The 22677-nt window shown below is 38.1% G+C and overlaps 1 protein-coding gene across 3 annotated transcripts in view; it reads right to left on the bottom strand.

Moving 5' to 3' along the window:
* FOCAD (focadhesin) overlaps nucleotides 1-22677 on the bottom strand; it is a 338731-nt gene that overhangs the window by 239403 nt on the left and 76651 nt on the right. For 2 of the 3 annotated variants that reach the window (XM_063080862.1, XM_063080864.1), the window contains exons 7-10: nucleotides 13989-14193; nucleotides 10686-10892; nucleotides 4949-5036; nucleotides 1994-2196 (exon numbers count right to left, since the gene is read on the bottom strand). In XM_063080862.1, the coding sequence (XP_062936932.1) occupies nucleotides 1994-2196; nucleotides 4949-5036; nucleotides 10686-10892; nucleotides 13989-14193 (703 nt within the window). The remainder of the gene's footprint in view (nucleotides 1-1993; nucleotides 2197-4948; nucleotides 5037-10685; nucleotides 10893-13988; nucleotides 14194-22677) is intronic. The other variant, XM_063080865.1, reaches the window with a different exon arrangement.

Below are 22677 nucleotides of genomic sequence, written 5' to 3'. Positions count from 1 at the left end.
CTAGATGGTTGTGAAACATCTTTAACAGAAGTAAAAGAACTGAGAATCTTTATTTTTAAAAGTTTTAATAAAAATGTTCAGGAACATTAAGTGTTAACAATAAGACAGACATCTGATAGCACTCTCTGTCTAAGGAGGTCTGAAAAAGAAATTGTGAATACAGGTGAACAATACAGATTTTCATTAACTGGAAAGAATAACATTCATCAATAACAGTGACTAAAATAGGCTAGTAAAAGTGGGGAGAGGAAGTATGAAATTCAAACTTGAAGACACAAGTAGGCTAGGTTTTTGCTAGAAGGGATATTAATCACTCAACAGACTAGAAGACTGGACTAGATAAAGCCTCATGAGGGTCTTTTTAGCTCTATAGTTCTATGAGGAATTTAGATAAAAGTTGAAAAACGTGGGAGTGGCAGGTTTTAACCAAAAAATAACCCACATCATCTTCAGTCTCATGTCATTCAGAAGATGAAGACAGCAACACAAGATCTAGAACTTACTGATTCCTTTTCAACTTTTAACCGAAAGCTCTTAAGAAACCAGATTATATCAATGTACTATGAATTTACTGTTTCTTTGTAACTCTGAAACACTAGTTATTTATTACTAAGTCCAGCACAAGATGATATATAATTGCTCAAAAAAAAAAAAAGAAAATGAAAGTGGAAGTAATAGGATGTAGCCAAAAATCTAAATTCCAACTCTACCGTCACTACCTATGCAACTCAGACAAGTTACTTAACCTCTCTAATCTTGGTTTACTAGCTTGTAAAAGGAGTATTTTAAAAATACAATCAGGAAAATGCAAATCAAAACCACAATGAAATACACTTCACTCTCACTACGATGGCTAAAATAAAAAAGACAATAACAACAGTTGGCGAGGATGGGGAGAAAGTGGAATCCTCAAACACTGCTGGTGGAAATGTAAAATGGTACAGCCCCTTTGGAAAACATCCTGGCAGTTCCTCAAACGGTGAAACACAGAGTTGTCATATGATCTAGCAATTCTACTCCTAGGTTTCTTCTACCCAAGAGAAATGAAAATATACATCCACACAAACACTTGTACATGAATGTTGTTAAATCAAACTAAAGTTTGGCCTGAGAAAGCTTCCGTACTCACTCTTAAGCTCTTAAGCTCTTACGTAGGAACCACAACTTAACTTGCCACGTGAGCACAGGGGCAAATCGAAAACCTAACTTAGAAGTGTGCCTCTGTGACGATAGCTGAATCTCAGCCAATTGCAACCAGTCAACTAGTCTGTATCTCGCATCATTTTTCTGTACTGTCACTTCCCTTTTTCTGTCTATAAATCTGACCATGAATTTTTGGCACAGTCCCTCTTAATCTGTTCTGACTATGGGCTGCCCTATTTGCGAATCATTTATTTTTTTTCTTACTCAGATTAAATTTTGTTAAATTCAAATTGGCTGAAGTTTTTCTTTTAACAATGTTTATAGCAGCATTATTCATTACAGCCAAATAGTGAAAACAACCCAAAAGTTCATCAACTGATGAATGGAAAAATAAAATGCAATGTATCCACACAACACAACAGAATATTATGCAGCCTAGAAACCAGCCACTAAACCAACACTGACAGTACTTTCACATTATTGTAACAGGAAAGGTGAGACAGAAAATTGAGCATGGTATCCTTTTTCTTCGTATCATACTTTTTAGGTAGGTAGTATAGAATTAGTTCCTTTTCTGTAGGATTCCTCAGGACCTTTAACTACTAATGTACATTGGAATCTCAAAGAGGAAAAAAGATTATATAGCACTTCTAAAATTTACTTCACAACAAGACTACCTTCCCTAATTATAGTCCAGAAAGATTAGCATCTCCTATACCACTGCCTGTCAGAATGGTAAAGTTCAATCACACAAGTGAAACAAACAGATACTTCATCAGCAGATGAGATTGTCTGCAGAGATATAAATCCCACATCAACACTTTAAGAGAAACAAGGATGAACTCATTACCTTTTCATGGTCGTCTCTGTAACATTCCTGCTGTACCATTTCCAAAAGGTTTAGAGCCAACTGCTGCCTAGAGGGACCTTCTTCATCCATGGATATGCAGTCTTCCAAGGCAGTAGAAGATAATATCTGCAGAATTGGCATCACTAGCAGAAGAGATGACTTTGGGATTTTCTGATCCTCAGCAAAAGAGAGGAGCTTCAAAGCTATTCACCAAAACAACAATAATTCGCATTTTAAAAATTAATGCCACAGTCCAACAAAATGCAATTTTGTTTGAGTCATATGCCAGAGAGTTTTATTGCCCCTTTACAACTGGGTCAGACATATAACTAAGATGATAAATCTCATCCTAATAGTAAATAAAAGATGCATAAAAATTAACTGTTATCTAAAATAAGCTGTTAATGTATATAACTGAAAAACTGATGATACTCTGAGAAAATACATATTGTATATCATAAGGTATAAACCAACTCCTTTTTAGGTCACTATAAGTTTTTTTTTAAATACAATTCAACATTTGTCCTCTACACCCTCTCAGATCCTCCTACTGCCCTCAGCAGAGTCAAGAGACCAGGAGTTCCTGTTCAGTGGATAACAAGGCCAACGTACAGGCTTCCTTTATAAACCCAGCTGAGAATCATATGAGCGGATGCTTAAGTAAACAGCAAAGTGAAGCAGGACTGCCCTTCGGCTATAATTGCTAAGAAGATCACCAAAGTCCCAAAGTCCACAGCCAGCATAACAAAACCATTTTTAAGAAGTGATTCTTTTTTAATGTGGAAACAACTTACACATCAGAAACATATATACAGATGTACAATAACTTAGTTACATGTCAAGTGTCCCTTAGACTATTAACAGAATGAGTTAAGGTATAAATATACTTTTTTCATGGTATTTTTACAAGGTTATTGAAAAAACCCTGATTTACTGTAAGACATTATTCATAGGCTTCAGAGCTAAATTAACAAAGTAATCAACTGATTTCCCCACTACACCAAAAAAATTTTACATGCCTTAAATCATGTCAATGAATAGTCAGTACTTTATTTTAAATAATTCAGAAGTCAAACCTTAACATGATATAAAACACAAATACCTGTTACTCTAATGCTACTAATTTACTTTTTTTGCCTAAATATTGGTCTTAATCTATGATTGTCCCTGAGATATCATGAAAATCCATTATCTTTAATAAAACAGGAAATGCATATAGTACAAATATTTCAACATCTTCCAGGCATGTTATAATTTGCTATTTATAATCAAGGCAAGTATTAATAATTACAAAGCATAATATTTTATTAATGCTGTTCATTTTTTTAATTTGAAATAATCAGTGTTATCTTCATCACCCTATTTCTTTGAATACTCTTTCCCAATATACAGAACAACAGTTCTTCCTGACTTTTCAACATGACATACTGGCTCAAAAGTTTTCAGTATTTTTATTCACTCTAATGAAGGTAACTTCAAATCAGAGACACTGGTTTACAAGACAGAGAAAAGTCTGCTATCCAACAAACAATAAACGTATTTTGAGTGTCTGATCCTGTATCATCCTTCTATTATACATTAGCCACAATATAGGGGTATAGCCTCAGAACTAGAAATGTGGTTTCTCTAGGGCTATGGACTTTTTGTCAAAAAACAAAATCCATTTATAAAATGTCCAGAAAAGGCAAATCCATAGAGGCAAAAAGCAGATTAGCATTTGTCTTGGGGGGGGGGTGTGATTTGTAATGAGATTAACTACAAATAGCACAAGTAGTTTGGGGGTGATAATGGAAATGTTCTAAAACTAGATGATGGTGCTGGTTGCACAAATCTATAAATTTACTAAAAAATACTTTATTATACATTTTTAAATGGTGAATTTTATTGTATATACATTATACCTCAATAAAGCTGTTTTAAAAAATAACACTAGGGCTACCAGAAGTAGCAACACTGGTTAATTATTTGTATGGGAAGATCACACATATACGGCTCTAAGAAAATAAAAAGGGAAAAACAGATCAGAAAGGGATTGGGGAAGAGAGGCACAAATGAGCACAAGGCCAACAGGCAAAAGTAGGGTAGGAATCAAAAGCCAAGGAGCCAAGGATCCCCTCCTCCATGTGCTAAAGCCATTTCCAAGGGATATTGTAAGTGAAAGAGCAACTTACTTTCAAAATCATGATGAGTTAAAATGCTCAGAAGAATGAGCTATACAGTAGGTATTTATTCTCAAGCACTTTTTGAGGATGAGCATGGGAGTATATCAATGTATCATGGCACTATACAACAATTGGCACAGATCCCCCATTACTACATGGATTATACTGGACCAAGTAGAATGGGGCAACATTGATGTAAAAGCCACATTTTAAAGGTGTGACTTCTTCACCATCCGGCAGACCAAGCAACTTGATTCTTTACCACACTATTCTTAACTAGAAATTTTTGCCTCCCCCTTTTTCTTTAAACCAATAATTGACAGCCAAAAGAGTACTATCTTTCATTTGTTCTAGCTAGGTTAATACAATAATCATAAACTAAATTTTGTTCAATGTAGCATCAGTTATGAAGAAAAAAGGTATATAGGGTTTTGAAAGCAAATACCACTGCTAAACATTTATTTTATTTCAAGGGTTTTATGCTATTCTCATTTTGCTATACAACTGTGAATAAGATGATATGCCCTTTAGTATATTTAAGAATGTCACTGCTATATGATTTAGAATATAACTCCCTAATGGGCAGCTAAGATACTTGGTGAATTTTGGGATATGGAAACTTGCACAAGGTTACACCTTGCTGGACAATAATAAAAATCTATTTGATAATGATGAATTAGGAAAATTCCAGAATAGAAACTCAAATATACTAGACAGAATGATATATAGCTCAAGTGACTCCTGCTGCACTTGTGTTTTTACATTTTAGTCTAGTGAGTGTATTTTTATTTACCTAGACTTAAGATTGGCTTCTGCTGACTTGCCGGAGTCTGTAGAAGAAGTACAGCAATTCCAATTATGACCAGCTCAACAGGAAAATCCTAAAAGAATGTGGGGTGTGGGGAGAGGGAAGAGTTGTTTAAGAAGTTCCCAGAATCATGGCTTTATAACATGTATCCAAGAAGAGTATATTTAACATGAAAGATTATAAATCTTTTATAAAAAATTATTTATACAGCAAGTCTACTCTACTTAAGAATTGGTGAATGCCACACAGTCAAACATAAACTCAAAATGTTACATTATATGGCCAGAAAGCAACAGGCTATAAACCAAAATAGTTAGTCTTTGCAAAGCATTGAAAGTTACCTGAAATACTGAACTTAAGAATATTTCATTTCTGAAAAGTAGCTCAGTTTTCTGCTTACCTAATGCAGGCATGATTCACCTACATAACTCGCATAATGAATTACACGAAACAAATTTTAATAAATCCTGTTATTATAATAAAAGAAATACTAGTGCCAGGGAGGCAGAGATTATTTTTAAATTATAGTAATTTATTAAACATATTTAAATGTAGCAAAGCAATAACCATAAAAACATAAAATCATTAAGTTCATCAAGTATATAAATAAAATGAAAAAAATTATGTACATTATGTTCTAATACGTAAAACGCCAGTGACATAAGGTGTTATTTGGGGTTTCTAAATAAAGAAAACCTTAATGTTTTATGGAACTAAAGAAGAAATGTCCAGCTGAAATTACTTCACTCTGAAATTTTACAGAAGCACCTGCAGAGCAGAAGTACCTATGAATCATAAGGACAGGCAAAAAAATGAATAAATAAAAGGAAATCTGTGAGGCAGAGCCACATGTTAAAGAAACACTCGAGAGAAAACAAATTAGTCTAACACACTCAGAAGTCATAATCTTAGAGATGCTATCAACTCTAGCACAAGTTAATAAAGACCCTATATCTCTGTTTTACTATTTGAAGAGTGAAATTAATCAAACTGCAAAATGGTTTATGGACTTTAAGAAAAAAAATCAAAAGAATAAAATTAATTTGTAAATTATTAGAAATGGAATATATTCCAATTTGTGTCTTTGGGGACTATATATGTTCACCATTTTGAAATATGGATGAGAACAACAAAGCAACCCATCTATCTTATGACAATAAATACATTTTGAAACCAACACTCTCACGCTATATGACATCACACCATTCTTTGCTATATTTTCCTCAATCTCATTTCAATTTCTGCATGTCCATTAAAAGCAAAAAGAAAACCAGCAATATCATTTAAATTTCAAACTTACTAGCCTCCAAGAGGATTGGAGACAAATAGAAGCATTACTGTATACTAATGCTATCACTGAAAAGCCTTTTTCACACAAGCTATCACTGTGAGGGCCACAAAGTAGCTTTTTGGGGTTCTGAAATAAAATAGAAGCATTTAAAGTGGATGGAACTCAAAGATATAAATGAAAATGGCCTTCTCCAGAAAGGGTGACACTTGCCTATTCAGGAAAGAGAGTGAAACGAAAAGAGCTGGAGATTCAAGACATCAAAAACTAGGAAAAGTAAATGGTGGAGGATTACACTAAATAAATCTTAAATTGCTTAGAATTTTGAGAAGTTACAAGTTTTTTGTTCGATTGATTTTTAATGGACACCAAAGGCTGGTAGCACTTAATGAGATCTTTTAATATAAGCCTGTGTTGGACATCTGGCGTGCCACTTCAAATACCACAGCTACTGCTGTGGTAAGTGGCTCTTCACAGGTGCAATCTGATGGTTCTCGCCTTGGGCCCCACCATGCACCTCTTGCTTCGAACAGCAAGCTCCAGTAGTGCAGAAAAGTTAAAGCCCCACAGGCCAAGACTTGACAAGCTAGCAATAGGACCCCGTGGGTAAATGCTTCCCCCCTTATTCTGGATCCCTCTGGAAGGTTCTGATACATATTTCATAAGGCTTCTCTTCTGTGGGATCAAGCAACTGGTTGCTGTAGCAGTGGCCAACTTGATAATGTTTGTACTGCCTCTTCCACTTGCTTCCTAGGATCACATTTCCAAGTGAACTCCTGTCACATAGCCTTTGCTTTTGTGGGAACCCAGTCTCCACTTTTGCCTTTAGGAAAACTCAGGCTAACTCTGAGCCTATCTAGAGAAAGAAAATAAAATACAAAAGAGGAGTAAATGCCTTTATACTCAGCCACAGATGTCAGAGGAGTCTTAATAACAGAAAACACTTGGAGTCCACATTTTTTGTCTTCAACTCAAATGAAAGATATCAATGAATATCACCTATGTACCAGGCAGTAAGTTCATATGCTGGGTCTAGGTATGCCACTATGAACAAGATAGGGACTATCATGGGAAAAAAAAAATTTTTTTTTTTTAATGAAAATAAGTTATAAGAAAGGGTACACCCTGTAGCTGACACAACAGAGATGGCAGCCCAGCTTGCACACCTCCCAGTGCCACAGCTTTGCTACCTACCCTGTCCTCTGGCCAGAGCTGACTGAGCCAAGCTGGGCCAAATTGATCATTTTTCTTAGGAAATCTGAAAACTTAAGCTGAGAGACACACGGTTAAGAAAGGGTTTGGAATTGAATCAGCTTATGGCAGTGTCTTAGAAACCACAAGTTCCTGACTTTCCCAAGGCTGGAATGTTTACTCGTCCTTCACTTTGAGTGCTACCCAGTCTTCTCCCAATCAATATCATTTTTGCCCAGTTTTGCTGATTTGAGTACATTTATTTTACTTGAAATGGAAAGAACTTTAAGTTAGGATCATTCAAACTGGGCTAAAAATAGCTCAACTAAGACCAAATCCACCAAAATTAATGCAATCTAAAAAATAAATCTATTTCAGTACAATGATCCGTCTCTGATCAGGTTTTTCAATACAAAGACTGCAAGGAAAAAAAGAGGTAGGAGGGGGGACTGAAAGGAACCACCTTTAGTTTAAAAGACAACTGAAAAACAGATCATACACATAACACCCCAAAACTATATAATGATGTTTAGAGACACAGACTTAGAGAGTAAGACTATAAAGAAATATAAGGAAGTTATTACTATAGAAGTCAGGATAGTAAGGGGAAAGAGAAGGTTATGATTAGGACTGGGCTTATGGAGAACTTCGGGTGTGGCTGGAAAAGTTCTGTTTCTTGATCTGTGTGATGGTTACAAGGGTGTTTGCCTTATATGTGAAATAAATTATAAAAATCACCTGAGGGTGCTAATTTAAAATGGAGATGCTTGGTTCTCAGAGCTACGAATTCAGTATCTCCAGGAATAGGCCCCAGGCATTTGCATTTTTAATAAACCCTGCCTAATGATTTTTATGCACACTAATTTAAACCATTTGACTACAGTGTAAGCTTCATGAACCTTGTCTATTTTCAACCAATGGCCATAGCAAAGTGTCACAGTTAGCTGCTTAATAAAGATATGCTAAGCGGGATGGGGTAGAGGAGTGTACAATAAAATGATCAGAGAGTAATACTAAAAGGGATAAACTTTATGAAATTATAATTCATAATTATGTCTACAACTCACATGAAGCTAGTACAAGCACACAGAAACAATACGGGTTTTACCTAACTATAGCATATTTACAGTTAACAGAATTCCTAGTAATTTACCTATATATTTATCTATAAAATTTATCATATATTATGAAATATATATTATGTTACACAATTATTATATAATACATATAAGTATATATTATACATACATAATTGCATATAATTTTATCTATTATACATAACAGATATTATATATAACATATAATTATACAATATATAATATTATCTGGGGTCCCAGTATATGTGAAACCATTCTAATCATAAGATTGACAAATTTACAAATGACTTCTTGCGCCTTCCTTGGTTCCCACCTTCCACCAAAATCTATATTCACTCTATTTCCTCACCTGCCATTCAGTCCCCTATTCCAATTATTCTCACATCATCACTGCTGAAACTGCTTCCTCCAACATGAACAATAAACTTTCATTTGCTACATCCTAAGAGTACTCTGCATCCATCACTTTACATCTTCTCCATGACACATGACACTAATGACCATTCCCCCTTATTGAGATACTCCTTCCCTTGATTTCCACGTCTTCTGCCTTTTCCGCTTGTCATACAACCCTTCTAGCCATACTTTCTCAGGCTCCTCTTTATCAGTACACTCCAAATATCAAAACTCCTGGAGTTCCACCCTAAGCCTTGTCATCCAATCCCATGGTTAAAATTCTCACCCCAAAGTAGATATCTATAAATCTCTATACCTTTAGCCTAAGCTTCTATCCTGAATTTCAAAGCCTCATATCCAACTACCTATAACCCATACATATCTCAAACCACACATATCTAAAACCAAATTAATGATCCAACATCAGCTACTATTTCTCAGAGTGAACGGCATCATCCAGTAGCTCAAAATAGAGAGCTGAGTCTCTACCAAGGACCCTCTCCTTGAATATCTAATCAACCACAAAGTTCTATTGATTTCATCCCCTGTGTATCTATTTTCCCACTCCTAATTCCCTAATTAGCCCCTTGCTATGGTCTGAATTATGTTCCCCAAAAATTTATATGTTGAAGCCCAAACCCCCAATGTATTTGAGTAAGAGCATTCTGTAAGTCTGTTGAGATCAATGTATTTGGAGTAAGAAAGTAATTAAAGTTAAATGAGGTCATAAGGGTGGATCCCTAATCCAATTGGGTTAGCGTCCTTATAAGAGACACAGGAGAGCTCTTTCTTTCTGCCATGTGAGGATACAATAAGAAAGCATCTATCTGGAAGCCAGGAAGAGAGCTCTCACCAGGAACTGAATTGGCAAGCACCCTGGTCTTGGACTCCCCAGCCTCAAGAACTATGAGCAACAAATTGCAATTGTTTAAGCCACTCTGTGATATTTTGTTATGGCATTGCTAAGATAGCCTCCTAACTTCCTGCCTTATTGGTGTTGTCCCACCCCAAGCCCTCCTTCACTCTCCCATCAGAATGATCTTCCACACACAAAAAAACTGAGGGCACCTCTCTACTGAAAGTTCTTCAACAGATGCCATTGCCCAGAAGATAAAATGTAAACTCATTTGTGTGACATGGAAGACAAGCCCAGCCTTATCTCCTACAACTTAATCCTTCAACAATACTCAACACTTACTTCCTGAACAGGCCATGCCTGCCTGCTTTCTCATGTTTCTGTGTTTGGGTACGTGTTTCTCCCAGCTAGAAAGCCCTTCCCAACCTTGGGCTTGTACCAGGTAAACTCCTATCCAATCTTCAAATCTCAATTCATACACTACTTTCCTTAACTTATGCTCCCATTGTACTTTAAATATACTCCTATAAAAGCAATTATCTTATTGTACTACAATTACTTATTTGCATGTCTGTAAGTCTCTTGAGGTCACAGAATGTACCTTTTCATCTATGCATTCCATAAGACCTAGAATATAGTAAATGTTCGATACTTGTGTTTTGCATGAATAAACAAAAAAATGCAGTAGTAAATCCTTAACTGAGGCTCCAAAGAGTATTTAATGATTTATTTTTATAATAAATTATATCAGTAGCAGTACATTAGTAGTATGAACTGATGGTATTAGATCAAAACACCTCTGATATGCAATGAATTAGATGAGCACACCCACCCTGTTACTGAAAAGCCCACCTAAGTGATTACTGACAAGTTAAAATTTCTTACTATCCTTACCTCCTTCAGAAGCTCAGCACTGTGTTCTAAAAGGTGAATTAAAGATGAACATTCTCCAGTTATCTTTAAGCTAACTTCACAGACACAAAGCAGTTGAAGGGTCAGCTGAGTAACCTGAATTTTCCAGAAAACAGGATGATGCAAAAGGCTTAAATATACTTCCTCGATGAACAGCATCACTTCTGTAGTCTGCACCAAATCTTTTACCTGTTTAAAAAGGTCAATATATGATATTTTAAAAAATACAAATCAAAGGATAATTTTAAGCTACACAAGAAGCTTTTAACAATAAAACATTTTTCTCTAAACCTATAAACACTTGAGATAAAGCGACATAACTCAATGAAGGTTAAACTATTTAACTATGCCGTCTCCTATTGTCACTAACCAAAATACAATTTGCTACTATTTTTGTTACTGTTGGCTGGCAAAAATTCTTTTCATTTATTTTTCTAACTTCTCTAAGTGCAGATGTCTTAAGACAAATTACATGACAGTGGCAGCATGTCAAGGAAAATTAATTAGAGCTGGTTTTGAGTTCTCCAGATGAACTCTCCTTTCACAATTTCAACATAGATAACTGGTAGTAAAGGGTCAGCATGTCATTTTAATGCACTACTAAGCCCTTCACCTGCAAGATATTTGCTTAGACAGCCTTAACTGACAGCATCATTTCCACAATAGGCAGATGTAATAAAAGACCATATTCAAATGGTAGGGTATCTTCTCAACAGGCTAAAGAGTTAGGAAGGACTTAGGTGCTCTTGAAAATCCCAATTCAATTCAAACCCAGCTGTTCTTATGAAAATTCTGGAGCTGGTAGTAAGGATATGGTCCTGCTCACAGACACATTGACATTTCCCAGAAACTACAAACAATGAACCATCTGCTTCAATCAGGAGCTGTGTGTCTGTTAAATTCATCAAAAAGAGAGCCTACAGTTAACCAGTGCTGTACCTTTCACCAATGGTTATCCTCATAAAAACCCCAAATGACTACAAGTTTTACACAGAGAGAAAAATTAGTTTTCAGCAAACAATAGAAAAAAAGATATTAAAAGATCAAAAGGAAAGAAATAGTAAAAATATTAAATTATAAAAAATAAATGAACAGTCCAGTAACTAAATTATTTTGCTCTTTTGCAAACATACAGTGGGAAAGTCAAAAGGCCACCAAGAAAAGAGACAGATTTAAAACAAGGTAAAGCCTAATGGTTATTTGACAATATATTTCCTTGAGTGCATTTTTTTGTACATACTTAAAATTTTCTGCAATAAAAAAATTCAAAAGACAACCTCAGCAAGTTAGCACTAAAGGCTTTAACTATCAACATTCTTAACAAGAATAATTTTGAAGTAATCCTCTATCTTTACGTAAAATAATATGTGCAATGACAAGAGTCACAATTAAAATGAAAAAAAAACAACTCCACAAATATAAAATGGAAGATCAATGGGTGTGAGAAGAAAAAGAAATGGGAGTTTCACTGACCCCTATCATAGGTCAATAGGGTGGCATGGCTATTTAAAACAAAATAAATTTGTAATTTAAATGTGATTCTATCCCAGAGCTTGGTATGCATCAGACTACATCTGCAGTACTGTATTCAGCTCTAAAAAGACCATTTCATAGGAGCACATTCTGAGTGCCAACAAACTGGAGAATTCCTGGAAAAGGACAGTGAAAAGAAAAGTCTGCAAACCATTCCACATGACAAAGTAAAGAAAGTGATGAATAAAAGAAAGAAGGGAGGGAGGGAGGAAAGAATGGAAAGGAAAGAAGGGAGAAAAACAAGACAAGGTAAGATATAGATGTGCTTTTTTGAAACCTTATTTTGCTTTGTTCTAAGAAGAATAGAGATTAATGGGTATTCAGAAAAATGAGAGTTGATAAGAAGTACTTACTAAAAAAAAAAAAAGCAGTTGACATGCAAAATAGTATGGCTCCTATCACTAAAATATTCAATTAGTCATGGGATGGTCATCTTTTAGTGAACATAAGAAATACCTATAATGAGTGGGGAACTGGATTATATTGCCTCTAAGACCCCTTCCAACTCTCACATTCTTCATTCTAATAAAGCTGATGTTAAGTCATTTAATATATTTATGTCACCAAGTTCCAAATGATGAATCCCTTCTTTTCTCACGTATCTCATTTATATTAACATGTCAGATTCCCAGAAATATTCCACCGAGCTCATTTCTAGAAGTATTTAGGCTTGTCAATGCAGATTCATGAAGATAAGGGCAAACATTTACCAAAGAGCACACACAGAACAGGGTAACATAAACATGGTGTAAAAAACATACCCTAGTTCAAGATGTTCTGCCTATACATTGCTTTATTGCCCACACAAAACAAAAGCTTTGGAAAAGCCACCTGAGAATTGATTTTAATTAACTTTTCTCTGCTTTGATTACAGGAAAGCCTATTTATGACTCACAAAGGAAAGATTCACTCTAGTCACTCCTTGATAACACAAACTTAAAACAGGTCATCTGTGACCTCAAGTAATCGCTTTAAATCATATATTCATAGATTCCCTCCACCAGCTAAGCAGCAAGATGCTCAGATTCCAGGCAAAAGGCAAACTTCAATTATGGGATGGGAAAACCACAACACACTGGCAACTGGATTTTTTTTTAAATATGCAGTTATAGAGACATTAGATCAAATATCTCTCTTCCTTGAACTCTCTCAGCACTTTATCCATACCTCTATTAACCACCTTTCATCCATCTACTTTGAATTGTAACAATGTATATACTTGCCCTACCTCATTTACAATACTTTGGGCTTCTCAAGAGCAGGATCCACCAGGGCCACCATATATGTTGTACAGAGACATATAGAAACTGGAATCTAGCCAACAATCAGCTGACCAACCTCTGTATTCTCAGAGCTTTATTTGCCCAAAGACATATCTTTTTCCTTAATTTGCACCAAGTTTTTTTTTTCCTTGTAATTCACCCAGTGTCTAGCACAAGAAGACACTCAACTCAAAATCTTTTCCTTGATAAGTCTTTCTTAAACAAAGGAAAGTTTTCATCCCTACTAATTCCAAGATGGACTATGTTGATTTACATTTCTGTGAGTTTAGTTAAAATGGTATATATTAACATTAAATCTAGATTTAGTAACTTTACCTTCTCCAAAAGGCTGTAAGTGTTTCTAGAACTAGGCTTGTGTCTGAGTTTGCCAAATCACTTAGGTTCCAGAACTATTTTATTTATGACAATAATAATCAACACTTACTGATGCTGATGCTGTATCAGTGAAGGAGGATGAAAAAGACCTTACCTGCAAACACGGAACTATGTCACAACACAGTTGAAGAATTTGTTGTTCCAATATTGATGGTTGTTCTTTGTCACAAAGAACCTGGGGTTGAAGTAAGACTTTCAGCAGTGCTAGTCTGAGTTTAGCATGTTCTTGTAACTGGGACGGTTCACAATATAGATACCATAGAAATGGTGCCATTATTTGGATACACGAAGCTTCTGACCTGCAAGTCATGTAATGTGTTAGCCAGTCACTGAGTTAATCACACTACCAAGCAGATAAATGGAAAATATCAACTTATAGTTCATGGCATATCATAAACTACCATACCATCAAGTGTAACTTCTTTTTATAATTCTTTTATTCCACTATGACCTACCTAAACCTATGCGAAATAGTTCTTTGTGTACTGGGGAAAATGACTCAACACCTGCAGATCATAAGCCAGATGCCCAGGAGTTTCTATTTGCACATTAGAATAGCATCTACATATCCAGAACCAGTCTTTGGTGAACATCAGAATCATCTGAGAACCTTTTTAGAATTATAGGCATCAGGATCCACTCCCCAGGAATATGACACAGGCATACACTTTTGGAAAAACTCTACAGGTAAGGATCTATGTAAAACAAATCCATACAAATATCCCAAGATAATTATGGTAATAGTTAACATTTACTTGTTAACTTGTTAATGTTTACAATATGCAAGTTACTGCACTTTATGTCTTCAAACTTATTTGATCCTCACCACACCCTATAAAATAAAAAATATTATTATCCCCATTACACAGATACAGAAACTGAGGGAGAGAGAAGTGAAGTAATTTCTCAAGGCTCTGCTCTTAAGCACTTCCCACTCAAAGGAGGAAGACCCTATAAATCTTTCACATCTATTTAGGTTTCATAATATCTTGATAAATTCTAGTCCAAAGTCACTAAAATGCCAGAATAACCTTCAAAAATAAAAATCTGTCAGATGTATATTTTGCAAATATTTTCTCCCACTCTGTTGGTTGTCTTTTAACTCTTTTAATTGTTTCTTTTGCTGTGCAGAAGCTTTTTAGTTTGATATAATCCCATTTGTTTATTTTTCCTTTGGTTGCCCGTGCTTTTGGGGTCGTATTCATGAAGTCTGTGCCCAGTCCTATTTCCTGAAGTGTTTCCCCTATGTTTTCTTTAAGAAGTTTTATTGTCTCAGGGTGTATATTTAAATCCTTAATCCATTTTGAGTTGATTTTAGTATACGGTGAGAGGTATGGATCTAGTTTCATTCTCCTGCATATCGATATCCAGTTATCCCAGCACCACTTGCTGAAGAGGCAGTCCCTTCCCCAGTGAATAGGCTTGGTGCCTTTGTCAAAGATCAGATGGCAGTAAGTGTGTGGGTTGATTTCTGGATTCTCTATTCTATTCCATTGGTCAGTGTGTCTGTTTTTATGCCAGTACCATACTGTTTTGGTTATTATAGCTTTGTAGTATAGCTTAAAGTCAGGTAGTGTTATGCCTCCAGCTTTATTTTTTTTGCTGAGCATTGCTTTGGCTATTCGTGGTCTTTTATTGTTCCATATAAATGTCTGAATAGTTTTTTCCATTTCTGAGAAAAATGTCTTTGGAATTTTGATGGGGATTGCATTGAATTTGTATATCACTTTGGGTAGTATGGACATTTTCACTATGTTGATTCTTCCAATCCAAGAGCATGGAATATCTTTCCATCTTCTTGTATCCTCTCTAATTTCTCTCAGCAGTGGTTTGTAGTTCTCATTATAGAGATTTTTCACCTCCTTGGTTAACTCAATTCCTAAGTATTTTATTTTTTTGGTGGCTATTGTAAATGGGCAGAGGTTCCTTAAACAATTGCACATAGATCTACCATACGACCCAGCCATCCCACTGTTGGGAATATACCCAGAGGAATGGAAATCATCAAGTCGAAGGTATACCTGTTCCCCAATGTTCATCGCAGCACTCTTTACAATAGCCAAGAGTTGGAACCAGCCCAAATGTCCATCATCAGATGAGTGGATACGGAAAATGTGGTACATCTACACAATGGAATACTACTCAGCTATAAAAACGAATGAAATACTGCCATTTGCAACAACATGGATGGACCTCGAGAGAATTATATTAAGTGAAACAAGTCAGGCACAGAAAGAGAAATACCACATGTTCTCACTTATTGGAGGGAGCTAAAAATTAATATATAAATTCACACACACATACACACATACACACACAAACCGGGGGGGGGGGAAGAAGATATAACAACCACAATTATTTGAAGTTGATACAACAAACAAACAGAAAGGACATGGTTGGGGGGGAGAGGGGGAGGGAGAAGGGAGGGAGGTTTTGGTGATGGGGAGCATTAATCAGCTACAATGTATATCGACAAAATAAAATTTAAAAAAAAAATAAATAAATAAATAAAATAAAATCATTGTATAACAAAAAAAATTAAAAAAAATAAAAAAAAAATAAAAATCTGATTTCATTAACCAGCTTAAAACTGCTCACCCTTAAGATAAAATATTTAGCTCAATTCACAAACCCTCCATAATTTGCCCTCCGCTTATCTTTCCAGCTTTGTTTTTCACTCTTCACTTTCCACTGAACTACACTAAACTTTCAGGTTTTCAATCTGAGGTTTCTTCTCACTTGCTTTTCCCTCTACCTGTAATACTCCCCCCTTTCTCCCTTCCTCTTCCTTCCCCTGCCCAATTTCTACCATCCTTTAGTTTTCTGATTTAAAATGACTTCCTAGAGTCCTTCCCTGACACCTAGCCTTGGTCAGATCCCCATTATGTGCTTCCACAGCACAATGACTTAATTGTCATTACATAGTTTATATATTCCCCTGCAATACTATAAGCCAAATAAGGGCAGAGAACATGAATTTCTGTTTACTGCTGTATCACCAACAACTATATACACTAGGCCTTCGAAAAGATGCTCGATCATTCAGTTAATTCAGTTACACTAAGTTATAGAGTAGTTTTACAATTAGCATGCATCAATTAAATCACAATTTTATTTATATTAATGTTTTCACATTTATTATATAAGGAATTATTAGATAAGATACAAAGATGAACCAGGCATTATCAATCCTCAAGCAGCATACAATCTAACAGGGAGAATCAGTTATGATCCTGAACTAGAAGACAGAAAGTGAAAAGTGCCAAAGGAACAGCGTAAAGTGCAATTACTTCATGGAAAAAACATTTGAATTATGCTTCAAAACAAATACCATGCATTCCACAACAACGTGATTTCTAAACACCATTAACATTAATAAAAAATTAAGTTACCAAATCAGTAAGATTTAACTTTATTCATTCACTTATTCACTTGGCAAAATTTATTGACCACCTACAGTATACCAGTCACTCGTCTATGCTGGAAACAAAGCAAAAAAACAAAAGGAAAGATTAAGTTCCTGTTGTCACGGAGCTCACAGTCTGGAAGAATGTTTTCTTTAACATAAGCACAAACACACAATCTATAAAAATCAAAAGAGGATTTCTGAGTTCATAATTATTACTGGAACATATATTTTTAATCCACTTTAGGATACTATGAAAAGCTTCATAGATGAAAGAATCAGATGATGTATGTATGGGTTGGAATACGAAGCAAAAGTTTCCAGAAAAGATTTGAGAAACATTGCTTCCCATCTTTCCTCTAATAATGCATTCCCTGAAGAATAAATACTATCCAAGTGTCAACAGCATTCACAGATAGCTTATCAGTTTTCTTCTACTTTGAAATGCTGAACGTGAAATGCAAGGTTCACATAAAGATATATATTTCTAAGATGCCCTTATGATTTGACATCGGGAGCATGATGTTTGGCTTCTGTAAGGACAATATGCTATTTAAAACTTTCCCTGGCTTAATCTGTCCTGACTTTAGATTCTGCATTTCCTGTGTGGTATCTGATGATTAACTCTCACTTCTCAGGGCTATGAAATTGCCAGGGCTTAAGGAGAAATGGAAAATAATAAGACATACAACCTAAAATCCCAAAGTGACTAAGAATGTTTAAAAATGTAACCAGGAAATGGCCAGTGCACTCACTGGCTGAGTGCTGGTCACGAAAAAGACAAAAAAAAAAAAAAAAAAAAAAAAAGGTAACCAGGAACATCATCAAGATGGCAGAATAGATGGTTCCCAGCGTCTCTCTCTCCCACAAATCAACCAAATTTACAACTATAAAAATGTAACATCAGCCAAGCTGGTGGGTGCCACTGGAGCTCAGGGGAAGAGGAGAAGAGACCTACGGAGTTCATGAAGGTGGAAGAAACTACGATGAAAGAAAAAGCTGCTCTGAACGTTTTGGGCCATGGCTGCTTTAAGGCTCAAGCTGATAAGCACATGGAGCAGAAGCCGGCAGAAGCCACAGCTGTGCCCTTCAGATGGAGTTACTTAGAGGCAGCAGGAGAGAAGAGGGATTTGGCAGCCCCCAGGACAGCAAGACCACTAAAAGGGTTCCCGTGAACCCACTGAAGAGTGAGGAGCCAGAACAACTGAAAAAAGGGAGCCGTTCAGAGGCCGGTGAGTCATCGCAAGGGACCAACGCAGGGCCCATCCCATGGGAAGTGTTTGGAGCATGGGTGGTGGGGGAGACGTGCCCACCAGGAGAACACTGGGACACAGCAAGGACAGCTGATCTGCCCCCCAGTCAGCACAGGACCACTCAGAGGAGAATGGTCAGGAATGCAGAATTGCATGGGGTGCAGTTTGATGAAAAAACTCAGGCCCAGATCAGAGATTCTACAGAACACAGATCCTCCGGGTCTCTGGAGAGCCAGAAGTACCTATAAGGTCAACCATTAAACCCTGAGCTGCACAAAAAGCCTTTCTAGGGAAACAGCAGCAAAACAGCAATTTAATCAACCACACAGCTCAAGTACTGGTTCTTACAGGAAGTTCCCCTATTTTAGAAGTAAGCAAAGGACAAAAAATTAGTTGCAGCCCAGGCACACCACCAGTACCTTGGGGCCTGCCTGGGAACTGAAGGCTTGGATCTGGGGACTGGACCCCACTCCCACTTCCAGGCAAAATGTGCCAGTGCCTCAGGGCCCACCCGGGGACCCGGGCACGGAGAAGGGGACTGGACCCCCCCTCCCACAACCAGGCACACCACGCCAGCACCTCAGGGCCTGCCCATTGACCCTAGGCATGGAGAAGGGGACTGGAACTCTCTCCCACAACCAGGTGCACCACACCAGCACCTCAGGGCCTGCCTGGGGACCCAGGGTATGGAGAAGGGGACCAGACCTCTCTCCCACAACCAGGCACACCTATCCAGCACTGAAAGAAAGTGAGCCGAGATGCTAGGTACCGTTAAAGCTTTATTAAAGAAATCTGCCAGGCTGTACTCATAATGGAGGATAGCCCAGGGCTGCCCTGAAAACAGAGGACAGCACCAGGTGTGGGGGTGGTAGAACTTATATAGTATGCCAAGGGCTGGCTGATACCATCAAGGAGGGTCATTATGCTAATGTGGATCAGGGTGGAGAACTGCGTCCTTGCAAAGCAAAAGGGGTGTCTGTTTAAGTCAGGAGGCTTCTCGTAAAGGGAAGTGGGGAGGGGCCCAGTGCTGGAGTGGAAGATGAGGCCAGCAGCCATCCTGTGCTTACTGTGTGCACAACAGCGCCGGTCACATCGAAAATCCATCATTCCTGCCTTTTAAGTATAAGAAGGGAAAAGGGGTGAAGGTCTCATTCTTCTGAAGCTATTTCCTGCTGGAGATGGGTGAAGATATGAAAAAATAAAAGATTTATGTTGGCAGGTAAAACAGGTGGCAGGGTATTGGTTTCGTGTGGGGAGGCTGTTTCCTCCAGGGAAGGGTCACTGATTCTGAGGGGCTGATATCCTCCTCACAGGAACAATTCAGTGACCTTTTGGTTGGTGAAAGCCTGTATACATTCCTGCAAGAAATTAGAGAAACACCAAAAGAGACAGGGACCAAAAAGTAGGATGAGTCCCAGCACAGTTAGGGGTCCTAGTTGGGGCATAAGCCAGGGTGTCCAAGGGTTCAGTAAAATGGTTTAAGTTGTTTTGGATCACCCCAGACTCATTTACATAATAACAGCATTCCTCCCCCAAAAAGAGGCAGGTGCCTTCCTTCTCAGCTGTAAGGAAGTAAAGGGCCTGATGGTTCTGTAAAGTGACTGTCACAAGTGAGGTGACCTGTCGCTGGTGGGAGGAGATGCTAGTTCTTCTGAGAATTTTTGATAGAATTAAGAGGCAGTAGCAGGGCCCGCTATGCTAGTTCCAGTTGCAGGCAGTGTCCCTGCCGCAATTAAAAAGGTACAATTAGTGCCCTATGGGTGGGGAGGGCACCTCCTGAGTGGGGGGCCGAAGTCAGTCTTAGTCCCGTCTGTCTGGATGGTGATGTCAGGGATGAGCCAAATGAATATGCAAGAAATCGTGTTGGGGGGCAGGCAACAGGATAACGTAGTTTTACAAAGGAAATATATTCCAGTTTTAGGGCATGGATGAGGAGGGGATAAGTGAGTGCTAGCGTTTGGTGTTAGTGAGGTGAGTGGGTAGGCCGTAAGAGATGAGGCAGAGTGTGGGCAGGCCCCACATAACACTGACAGTCCCCACTGAGGTGAGATTAGAGGAAACTGAAGAGATGTTCATGGAAACTTTACGGGCTGCATCGACAGGGAGGGGGTGACCACAAAAAGTTTCTCGTGAAGTGGGACACAGATGAGTCACTTGGGGGCCCGTCTGATTCACTGAGGACTGCATTATCCCTGCGGACCTGGAACCTCCATGTTCCAGGTAAGGGGGAGCATTGAGATAGGAGGAAACACACGGGAAGGATGCAAAGGGTTAGGGAGCCAAAATAATTTAAAGGGCACATTGATACCTGTTTTCCTTTCTCTGTGCCCCAAAACTGTTGGAGGTATATTTCTTGAGGCGTGTATTGGGGTGAGGGCATAGGGGCCATGAGAAGCACCTGAGCAGGAGAGGAAGAGTGGGGTCCTGGTGACTGAGCAGCCTGTTTTGCGGTTACATCCGCCAGTTTGTTTCCCTGAGCTATGCGGTCATTGCAGGTTTGATGTCCTCTGCAGTGTATAACCCCAACCTCCTTTGGGAGTTATGCAGCCTGAATAGCTTGTGTTAGATTTACTATGGCATAACCTGCTCGGGGGGCGGGCGTGGAGGTGGCACCATCTATGAACTGAATAATGGGATGTGGGGAGATGTGTGGAAAGGGATTGAGAAAGAGGTCTAAAGCCTCCATGCAATTGTGTTCTAAGGGTCATGAGTGTTTTGGATTTTAAGGGAGGACGAGGTTTAAAGGAGAACTGGGAGTTTTCAATGAAAGTAAGGTGAATAAGTTGTAGGCAGGAAAGGGAGAGAATTGACTTGGCCTTATGGCTGAGAAGGTCTTGACTGTTTGTTGTTTAAAAGTTAGTTTAAAGCTTTTTTATGGTAAAGGGGAGGCTGCCGCCAAGGCTCGTAAACAAGGGCCATCCTTGAGCAGTGGTGTCTAGTTGCTTAGAGAGGTATGTAACTGGGGAGAAAATATCTACAACCTTTTGTCCCAAAACCCCAACTGCCAATCTTTGGGTTTTGGGGACATATAAAATAAAAGGATGAAATAGGTTTGAGAGAGAGAGAGCTGGGGCTGCAAGGAGAGTGGCTTTTAATCACTGGAAGGGAGAATGAATGGGCTTTGTGGGATCTAAAGGAATGTCAGGATCCCCTTTGGCTGTCCCATAAAGTGGTTTTGCTAGCACACCAAAGTTAGGAATCCATAGGCGAAGATACCCTGCAAGCCCCAAGAGAGAATTTCACTCTTTGTGGTAGGAGTAGGGAGTTCCAAAATTAGACTCTTGAACTGAAGGAGAAGAAATTTGGGCCTTGCTGGGGGACACTTGATATCCCCTGGAGGCCAGGAAACTAAGGAGAGCAACAGTGTGGGCCTGTGAATACTCATAGGAGGGGCTACAAAGGAGGAGGTCATCCACACATTGTATTAACATGGTAGAGGTTGAAGGAAGTTCAGATAAGTCTTGAGCTAAGGCCTGGCTGGAAAGTGGGGGCTATCCCGAAAACCCTGAAGTAGTACTGTCCAAATAAGTTGTTGGGAACGATGCGTGTCAGGATTAGTCCTGTACTAAATGGTATAAGCCATTAGGCTTTATAACTGGAAGAATAAGTTTACTGAAAGGCGAGTGGGTAGGCTGTAAGAGATGAGAAGAAAGGAGTTTGTGTATGACGGGTTTTAAGCCTATTAGGTGTTTGTTAGTGATGGAGTACTGTGGGATATTAGAGAACAAAGAGGGGTTCCACACTTTAACAAGGATAGGGGAATGGTGCATAGCAATGGAGGGTGAAGAAGTGTCCCATACTAGGTATTAACCTTGGAGCGGGGGGGGGGCAAGCCTCAGGAACCAGGTCTGGGTACGGCCTGTAACAGGAGTATTGTACCTGGAGTTAAAGTGTTTAGGGTAAGAGTAGCTTTGAATTTGAAAAGAATGTCCTGTCCCGGTAATGGGTTTGGGCATTGAGGCATTATTAAAAATTTGTGTGTGAACTGGGTGTGATGTAGGCTGCAGGAAAGGGTTTGAGTGATCCGTGGGTGGTATTCTGATCCCATGACCTCTGCTATTGTGATAGAGAACAGGGTTGTTGGTCCTGCATATTCAGGAAGGGTAGAGTAAATGGCCCCCATA

The sequence above is a fragment of the Cynocephalus volans genome, chromosome 16 (genome assembly GCF_027409185.1).
Source record: "Cynocephalus volans isolate mCynVol1 chromosome 16, mCynVol1.pri, whole genome shotgun sequence".
Lineage (NCBI taxonomy): Eukaryota > Metazoa > Chordata > Mammalia > Dermoptera > Cynocephalidae > Cynocephalus > Cynocephalus volans.
This window is presented reverse-complemented; position numbering and strand designations above follow the sequence as displayed.